At 36.7% G+C, this 10,449-nt stretch overlaps 1 protein-coding gene across 1 annotated transcript in view; it reads left to right on the plus strand.

The window, feature by feature from the left end:
- LOC113178312 (cytochrome P450 2C55-like) overlaps positions 1-8,464 on the plus strand; it is a 30,451-nt gene extending 21,987 nt beyond the window's left edge. The window contains exons 7-9 of the mRNA XM_077798487.1: positions 3,631-3,818; positions 5,792-5,933; positions 7,964-8,464. Of these exons, the coding sequence (XP_077654613.1) occupies positions 3,631-3,818; positions 5,792-5,933; positions 7,964-8,145 (512 nt within the window). The 3' untranslated portion in view covers positions 8,146-8,464. The remainder of the gene's footprint in view (positions 1-3,630; positions 3,819-5,791; positions 5,934-7,963) is intronic.
- The last annotated feature ends 1,985 nt before the right edge of the window (positions 8,465-10,449 follow it).

Raw genomic sequence — 10,449 nt, forward strand, 5'->3', positions numbered from 1 at the left:
GTCCAGAGAAATAAATAAAATGAAGACATTCACCCAAAGACACAGGATTATGGAATTTCAGAAAACCAGGCATAAATTAGAAATTACCAATACTTTCAGGGATAAATAAGTTATATATGAAGATTAAGAATCAGAATGATAGTAGAATTCTGAATAGCAAATGTCCTCTGTGCATTCATAGACAAAAAATATTTTCATGCCTATAAGTTGGCAAAATTTTACTTCTTGTCTTTACTTTCTCAGAAAGATACTAAAGGATGTGCTCTATCCAAATGTCTGAAACCAAGTCAGAGTAAGTCATAGGTTCCAGGAATCAGGAGAGGTCAAAGATATTTACTTGTAAATATCTTTCTTTCTTCCTTTCTTTATTTTTTAAAGTTTATTTTTAAATTTTAACTTTTTATATATGACAGAAGAATGCATTACAATTTACATTATACATATAGAGCACAATTTTTCATATCTCTGGTTGTACACAAAGTAGAGGTCAATGAGAGAGTCCTTGTTGCTGGGCACCTGTCCTGGAATGGGTCAGGTGGATAATGCAGGTATTAGAGAAGACACCAAGAACCAAAGAAACGTGAGTGATCGTTTGATGATTTTAGTAATGAGAAAATTATTACTAGAAATCTGAAACATACATGAAAATTTGCCGTAATTCTAAATTGGCATCTAAAAGTTAGGAATTAAAATAGACACTTTTTTTTTAAGTCCAAGACTGTTTTGCTTCACAAAAGCTGAAGCACAATTATAATTGTTTTACTTGTAAATGATATTTCTTCCTTTCTCTATTTTTTATTTGTTTTTAAAATTTTAATTTGTTATATATAACAGCAGAATGCATTACAATTCATATTACACAGAGTATAATTTTTCATATTTTTGGTTGTACACAGAGTAGAATCACACCACTTGTGTCTTCATACATGTACTTAGGGTAATGATGTCCATCTCTCACCATACACAAAACTCAACTCAAAGCGGATCAAGGACCTAGAAATTAAACCAGAGGCACTGTGCTTAGTAGAAGAAAAATTAGGCCTAAATCTCCATCATGTCAGATTAGGCCAGACTTCCTAAATAAGACTCCTCTAGTGCAAGAATTAAAATCAAGTATCAATAAATGGGATGGCTTTAAACTCAAAAGCTTCCTAGCAAAAGAAACAATCAGTGAGGTGAATAGAGAACCTATATTTTGGGAGCAAGTTTTTACCATATGCATATCAGATAGAGCACTAATCTGTAGGACATATAAAGAACTAAAAAATCTTAACACCAAGAAAATCCATATAACCCAATCAATAAATGGGCCAAGGAACTGAAAGGACACTTCTTAGAAGATGACCTACAATTAATCAAGAAATATATGAAAAATGCTCAACATCTCTAGCAATTAGAGAAATGAAAATCAAAACTATTTTTTTTTCTGGTACCAGGATTGAACCCAGGGCAGCTTAACCACTGAGCCACATCCCCAGGCCAGGTTTTTTCATTTTTTATCTTGAGACAGAGCCTTGCTAAGTTGCTGAGACTGGTCTTGAACTTGCAATCCTTTTGCTTCAGCCTCTCAAGCTGCTGATATTATTGATATGTATCACCATGCTCTTCTTACTTGTAAATGATATTTCTAAAGTCATATTAATGTAAACAATGAATACTGACAAAATAATAATTATGATATTATTACATTGGGAAAAAGAGAGCAGGGAAATTTTACCTGTTTGTGTGTGTGTGTGTGTGTGTGTGTGTGTCTTTGTATACTTTGCACAAGGTGATGATGGAGATGTAAGTCCTCATTTCCATTACCAGTAAGTTTTAGATATTTTCTAAAATGATGATCAAGTAATAGAAAGTCATTGTTAATAAAGGTCAGCATAATTTACAGAAAAAACTTCTAGAATGTTTCCAAGTAAGTGCCTTTGGGGAGTGTATTTTCATTGCAAGTTGAAAATAAACGTTAATCTTTTCTTCCTGCTCTTCCTCCCTGCTCTGTTCTTAGTTGCTCTCATTATATCAAAGAAGACATTTGGTATTTGTTTTTTAGGGATTGGATAGCTTCACTAAGCATAATCTGCTCTAGTGCTACCCATTTCCCTGCAAATTCCATGATTTTGTCATTTTTTAGTGCTGTGTAATACTCCATGGTGTATAAATGCCACATTTTTTTTTTTATCCATTAATCTATTGAAGGGCATCTGGGTTGATTCCACAGTCTAGCAATTGTGAATTGTGCTGCTATGAACATCGATGTGGCAGTATCCCTGTAGTGCACTCTTTTAAGGTCCTCAGGGAATAGTCCGAGAAGGGCAATAGCTGGGTCAAATGGTGGTTCCATTCCCAGCTTTCCCAGTTATCTCCATACTGCTTTCCAAATTGGCCGCACCTGTTTGCAGTCCCACGGAAGGAAAGATTAACACTAAACAGAGACATGAGGTGGGAGGGAAAGGGAGAAAAAAGGGAAATTGCATGGAAATGGAGGGAGACCCTCATTATTATACAAAATTACATATAAGAGGTTGTGAGGGGAATGGGATAATAAACAAGGAGGGAAATGAATTACAGTAGATGTGGTAGAGAGAGAAGATGGGAGGGGAGAGGAGGGGGGATAGTAGAGGATAGGAAAGGTAGCAGAATACAACAGTTACTAATATGGCAGTATGTAAAAATGTGGATGTGTAACCGATGCGATTCTGCAATATGTATTTGGGGTAAAATGGGAGTTCATAACCCACTTGATTCTAATGTATGAAATATGATATGTCAAGAGCTTTGTAATTTTGTGAACAACCAATAAAAAAAAGAAAATAAACACACATATACACAGCACAAAAAACCCATGTACACATAGAAATCTGTTAGTGCAATTCAAAATTTAAAATACCTTTTGTTAATTTGATGTGGAATTGATTCTTGTCTTCCATTTTTCTTTTTGTGAGGATAGTGATTTGCATTCATATATACAAGATATTTATATATTGAACTACTTCATTGTTTCTATGTATTGGTTATCCAATACAGTAATGTGTAGATGTGTATAGAATTATATTAATGCAATAAAAGAGAATAAAATTATGGCATTCGCAGGTAAATGGATGGAGTTAGAAATGATAATGCTAAGTGAAGTTAGCCAATCCACCCCCCAAAAAAAACCAAATGCCGAATGTTTTCTTTGATATAAGGAGGCTGACTCATAGTGGGATAGGAAGCGGGAGCATGAGAGGAATGGACGAACTCTAGATAGGGCAGAGGGATTGAGGGGAAGGGAAGGGGCATGGGGTTATTAATGATGGTGGAATGTGATGATCATTATTATCCAAAGTACAGGTATGAAGATATGAATTGGTGTGAATATACTGTGTATACAACCAGAGATATGAAAAATTGTGCTGTACCTGTGTAATAAGAATTGTAATGCATTCCACCATCATATATAAATAAAAAATAAATAAAAAATTAAACAAAGAATTATCTTAGTGCTTAGTTTGTAGGAGCTATATGTATCCACAGCAGAGCAATTTTAAGTGTAGCTGTATTTTATGGGCTTATAATGCTTCATACTTCATGTAGACTTGAATTATTGTGACAAATGTACCATTTTCTCTTACTCTATTATTTCTTGTGTCTTACCAGCTAAAGCCCAGGAAGAGATTGAACATGTGATTGGCAGACACCGGAGCCCCTGTATGCAGGACAGAAGTCACATGCCCTACACAGATGCCGTGGTGCATGAAATTCAGAGATATATTAACCTCATACCCAACAATGTGCCCCATGCAGCGACCTGTAACATTAAATTCAGAAACTACAGTATCCCCAAGGTAAGATTGTTTCTATTATTCTGCATCTCAGTGCTCTTAAAGTTCCTGAATTCACAGTATGGTCCCAATCCTCTACCAACACAGGATGAGAGAGGTGAAAAACTCACACTTGTGGCACTTGATGGACTTTGTGCTGTTTACAGTTTGAAACTATAAAGCTTTCCAACACTTCTTGATTGGTGACATCTTCCAAATTTGCTGTACTTCTTTGATAATTTCTTTTGGCAACTCTTAGGTATTTATATCTCCAAATGAAAGTTAAAAGTTCAGATTATTAATTTTCCAAAAAGCTTTTCTGAGATTTTTTTCAGATTTTGTTAATAAAGGTCAACATAATTTACAGAAAAACCTTCTAGTTTTCTAGTTTAATTTAGAAAGCATTGGTGTCTTGACATGTTAATTCTTTCAGTTCATAGATACAATTATGTGTCTATATATATATAAATTATATATATATATATAAATTATATATATAAATTAGATTTTATTATTATATTATATATTATTATATTATATATATAATATAATAAAGGCCATATATAATATATATATAATATACAATAAATAAAAAATATAATAAAGTCCATGTATACATTTCTTCTATATGTACTTTGTTCGTTTTTTATCACGAAGGAATGTTAATTTTATCAAGTGCTTTTTCTGCATCTATTGAGATGATACTATGGTTTTTGCCTTTCATTCTGTTGATGTGGTTTTTCACATTTATTAAGTTGAATATGTTGTGCTATATATATCCTTGCACCCCTAGGATGAAACTCAGTTGAGCATGGTGAGTAATATTTTAAAAATATTTTTAATAGATTTTTAAATATTACATATGTCTAACTACATCAGATTGTGACTGTGGGCAAAAAATATCAGTTTGTACCATTATTGGTGATACTAAGATTCAAACTTGCTATGGGGATATCTTCCAGATCTCCCTGTTGTTGAGATGATAAAAAAAGTCCATGGGATATATGTCTGTTTCAGGACAGACAAGGAACCTTTGGAACCTCTAAAACGAGGGAGTAAGAGGTGAAGATGGGTGATCATGAAATGATGCTAGGGAACAAGGATCTGTGGCTGAGAATATCCTTTTCCCCAAATACCGCACCCAGTAGATTTTACATTAATCAATGATCCCTGCCTGGGTTGATGATCTTACCTGAATTGTTGCAAAATAATAACTTTTCCAATTTTGCAATCCTGCTGTGTTTTAAAGAGGATTCATCTGTGATGATGAGTTCCTTCCCACTTTATTCTTTATTCTAATTAGTTGTACATGACAGTAGAATGCATTTTGATGCATCATACATAAGTGGAGTATAACTGCTCACCCTTCTGGTTGTCCTTTCCATTTTAAATCAAAAGGAAAACATTGCATTTCAATGATAAGTACTCAATAGGCATTATTGTACTTGTTAATATCTTCTCAGAAGTCATCTTAAATCAGATCAGCTCTCCCATTTGAAAAAGGCCTATAAACACCAAATTACATAGTTATATTGTGTGCATGTATAAATATGTAACAACAAATTGAACCATTATGTACAACTATAATAAATCAATAAAAACTATGGAAAACAAAGACAAAAAAAGACTTATAAACAGATTCCAAATTCTACTGACATTTTGGGAGGGAGCACAAGCTCTGGTTTTTAATCATAATCCACATACCAGTTGTGTGAATACTGAAGTAGTGAAATGGAGTAACATGTGGAGAAACTTTGTGTCCCAGCTTGGTGCTAAGTAGAGAAATTCAGAAGGTTTTGCACTCAAATTGCAAAGTATTTGATCCTTCAACTGCTAATGCAGTTTTTAATTGGTTTGACTTCCTGGAAATGTCATTGCTTTTCTTTGGACCTGGTTTTCCACATTTATAGATCAAACAGATTGGATTAGGTGACCTACATCACTTCCTCCCATCCTTGAAATTTTTGTAACTTATTTTGTCTGTCTTCTCTTTTCAGGGGACAGACTTAATAACATCACTGACATCTGTCCTGCATGATGACAAAGAATTCCCTAACCCAGAGACTTTTGACCCTGGCCACTTTCTGGATGAGAATGGCAACTTTAAGAAGAGTGACTACTTCATGCCTTTCTCAACAGGTAATAAAGATTTACTTCCACTAGTATTTTAGGGGAATATAATATGACTTTTTTTTTTTAAAGAGATGCTGTTGCCCAGTTTGGCTTTGAACTCCTGAACTCCAACCATCCTCCACCTTAGCCTCTGAAGTATCAGGGACTATAGGCATACACCACTACACTCAACTCTGAAACATAAATTCTGAGACCAGTTGGAAATTACGCGGTGCCTCCTTTGGGACTGGTACATTTCTTTTTTATACATCACTAGAAGTTCCCCTTCAATGCCCATGAACTTTCCTTGGTCATGACATATCCTCACTATTGTGCTACATTAGTGGGGCTTTTTGGGGTATCTGACCGGTTTTCCAAATGGAGAAAGCTCACAGTCAAAGTTGGTTGAATTATGCCTCTGGATATACAAACAAGTTACTTAGCTGAAACTTCTAAGCATTTCATTCTTAGAAGTGAAACTCAATAAAACTTTCCTTCCTTGCCATGAGAAAGGTATCTCAGTCCACACCTTAAGTATCTCCTCTGTGGTGTCCCTCACTTCCAAACATTTGCAAATATCCTAGAGGATATAATGGGCTTTTAAGAGTCTCTCTACTGAGTTAGGAAGCAGACAAGCAAACAGATAATTGTCTAGTAGGACTAGCACCTGTGAGAGAGGTAAGCTCAGGTTTCTGGGGAGGCAGAGGGTGAAGTTGCTTGCATTCTGCCTTTTCATACCCTGGCGCATCCTAACAAGGTGAAGTAGAGTTGAGCTAGCTTGTAGGAAGTAGGGAGCAAGGAAAAAAGAGAAAGCAGGGCACTTTACAGAGGTAATGAAGTATAGGAAAGGATGTTTCCTATAGATCTGGGGGGTCAGAACATATCTCCCTAAGTGTAGACTGAGCAAAACCTTGGGAATGTGGAAGAAGAGTCTGCAGTGATTGAAGAGAACCTTTCTCTTCCTCTACTCGTGATCATGCATTTGGGATATTCAGTCTCACTGCTAAATTGTGTGTGTTGAAACTCTAGATAAGGAGTCACCTTCATTTTTTTGTTACGATTTTAGATGGGCCCAGAACTGTCCATATTGAGATGTCAAGGATGAAGCCCTTCTTTTAAGTCTGAGTGACTCATATTTTAGCAAGGTAGAGAATAACAGAACACGGGATTTGAGGTGATCCACGCTGCTGTGGAAGCCTGACTGTGTTGAGGAAATTTAGAGGGTGAGCATCTACTGCCTGAGGAGATCACAAGCATTGTAAAGAGGAAATGACAGGGACATGGGTCCTAATGAAAGCATAAAAGCAGTGCTTCTTAGCCAAATGGGACACCATGAGGGGAAGCTTGAAACTTCATGGTGTGGGAGGATGAAGAGGCTTCTTGCTGGGAGCTGAGAGGAGAGAATGTGAGTTGAGACTGAACATCAGAGAGGGAAAAGAATGTGAGGACCAGGTCAGGCTATTCCTTCCTTGTCTCACGACAGACAAGGAACCTTTGGAACCTCTAAAATGAGGGAGTGAGAGGTGAAGATGGGTGATCATGAAATGATGCTAGGGAACAAGGATCTGTGGCTGAGAATTGTGCCAGAGGTACAAAGCGAACATTCTTCTTGTCCTCTTCCCTTCAGTTGTCTGGGTGGGAAATGTATGTTTTCAGAAAAAGATTCATGTAAACTTGAAATGTCAAAAGTGCAGTTAAATTGTGTGAATGGTTATTAGAGCTGTGATTGTGGTAATATGTACTATTTGGAGAATGAAGAGTGTCTGATAAGATGAGATGTAGAGCGACTAGCCAATGTCTCCACTTTTCTGTGCATCTGTCTTACCAACCTTCATTCCAAGTGTCCTGTGTCTGATGCAGGCATGTAAGTAATCATTCATCGAATAGTCATGGCATACTTTTTTTTTTTTTTAAGAACCAGGATGGAACCCAGTGGTGCTTACCCACTGAACCACATCCCCAGCCCATTTTAAATTTTGAGACAGGGTTGCATTCTTTTTACAGCATTGCCATACCTAATGTTTAAGGAGGGAAAACTCTGTGTTTGTCATCTTTAGGAAAACGTATGTGTGTGGGAGAAGGCCTAGCCCGCATGGAGCTGTTTTTGTTCCTGACCACCATTTTACAGAATTTTAAGCTGAAACCTGTGATTGACCCCAAGGACATCGACACCACCCCCATTGCCAATGCGTTTGGCCGTGTGCCACCTTTGTACCAGCTCTGCTTCATTCCTGTCTGAAGAAGGGCTACTGGCTGCTGCTGTGCCACACCTGCCACTTCTCTTCCTTGGAGGCATCATCCCCCCATTCTCTCAGGGATACCTCCTCTCAGCTCTCCCTCACATCTCCATCCCCTCCTGATCCAGGGAACATGCAGCCTTCATTAAGGAGAGTTTCCTGGGTCACTGCATAAATATATCTGCTATTTCCTGTACTCTGTAACTCTTGCATCAACCGCAACAGATGCTAATATTCAGTTACTAACATGTTATCATGGTAAAACAGCACAATAACTAGTCTGTGACAATTCAGAGCCATGAATTCTCTGCATGTTTTGAATAAAAAGTACTGTCGTTGCTGGGTCCATTCTCAGAAATTTGTTGTTGTGCAAAATGCAGAAAGAAAAAAAGTTGGAAAAAAACCACAGTGAGATATCACCTTGCACACATTAGGATGGTTGTTACAAGAGAGAGAGAGAGAATGAGAACAAGGAAACAGGAGTGTTGGTGAGAATATATAGAGATTGGAAGGCCTGCACATATGTGGAGAATGAAAAATGATGCAGCCACTGTGAAACAGAGTACAGTGAGTGGTTCCTAAACAAATTAAAATGGAATGATCATGTAACCTAATAATTGCATTTCTAGGTACATCCCCATGAGAAAGAATAGCAGTGTATCAAAACTATTGTACCCCTGTGTTCAAAGTAGCATTATTCACCATATGCCAAGGGTGGAAGCATTCCTGGTGTTCACTGATGAAGGAGTGCTAAGCAAAATGTGTTTTTTTTGCATACAATAGATATTTTCCACACCATGAATAGAAAGGTAATTTGATACATCCCATGACATAGATGAAACTTGAAGACATTATGCAATATTAGATAAGCCAGTCACAAAAGTATAAATACTGTATTATTCTACTAATATGAGCTATCTAGAATGGGAAAATTCATAGAATATTAAGTGTCTATGGGTTATTATGTGGGTGGTCATCAAGGACAAAAGAAGGCTAAAAACAGCAGTTTATTATTTCTTTATACAAACTTAGTTTTGCAAATTGAAAAATTGTGTGCTAACGTCTTAAAGTGGTAAATTTTTTATTATGCATACTTTAACACAATTCAAAAATCCTACTCCTATTCCAAAAAATTACTAATTACATAATCTAGTGGTATAGTTTGAGTCTGGAACATCCCTCATAAGGTCCATGTGCTCCTAAGTATGTGATTTTATTGGGAGGTGGTAGGAACCTTTAAGAAGTGAAGCCTAGTGGGAGGTCTTAGGTCACTGGGAGTGTGCACTGGAAGGGGATTGGGGGAACCCACGTGAACTTTCTCTTTCCTGCCTTGGGTAGGAGATGAATGATTTTACTCTGTCAAGCCTCGCCAACATGATGTACTGCTATACCACAGTGCTGAAAGCAATGAAAGTAACTGTTCATGGAATGAAATCTCTGAAACTATGAGTCAAACTAAACCTTCTCTCTTTATAAGTTTGTTTTCTTAGGTCAGAAAATTTGTCACAGTAACAGAAAGATGACTAACACATTTAGACTGTAAAGTAGTATGAAAATATTTTAATGATGTTTATTTAATAAAACTGTCCTGAAAGTTATAATATAATCAAGATGCAAGAGAACACTTCTCCAGTCCCACAGCTTTTATCCTGATTTCAAGCCTCTGGCTCAGTGCTTCTACAAGTCCTTTTACAGTGAAGAGTGAGGAGTCCAGAGGGACCACATGTAGAGGTAAGGTTCCTTAAAAAGTCCTTTATCCTCAGGATCTGACTTGGGTTGCATCAATTGGTTCTAAGATAGTAGGAATGCAGATTCAAATTAAAGACAATCCTTTTGTACCCTAGGCAATAGATTGGGGAATTAATTTGAGGGGCATATTGGCAGCCAAAGGGAGGTCTCAAGAGAGGGATGAAATGCCCTTGTATCTTAGGAGGAGTGTCCTATACCCAGAAATCAGTAACAGATGCTCCCTGAATCTGCTGGTTCATTGGGATCATCAAATGTCCAAGGACTCATACAGGGAAGCTCTTGCTTAATCATAGTTGGGTGATTTTTTTTTGTCTTGTGTCTGACACATGCTGTCCTCAGATTCTTTCTGCATCTCAATCTCTCAACCAATAATCATGAGGTTTTAGTTTAGTAACAAAATCTGCCTCAGAGAAGAGAAAATGTTTCTTATGAGCAATTCTTCTAGAATTTGACTCCTTTTCTGTAGATCTTTAACTCTTCATTTTTTTTTCCATTCCAATAAGACTTTATTTCCAAAACAGGAGACAGGCAGATTTTATGAAGAACTGGAATTTACC

Source organism: Urocitellus parryii, chromosome 5 (assembly GCF_045843805.1).
Source record: "Urocitellus parryii isolate mUroPar1 chromosome 5, mUroPar1.hap1, whole genome shotgun sequence".
NCBI classification, from domain to species: Eukaryota; Metazoa; Chordata; class Mammalia; order Rodentia; family Sciuridae; genus Urocitellus; species Urocitellus parryii.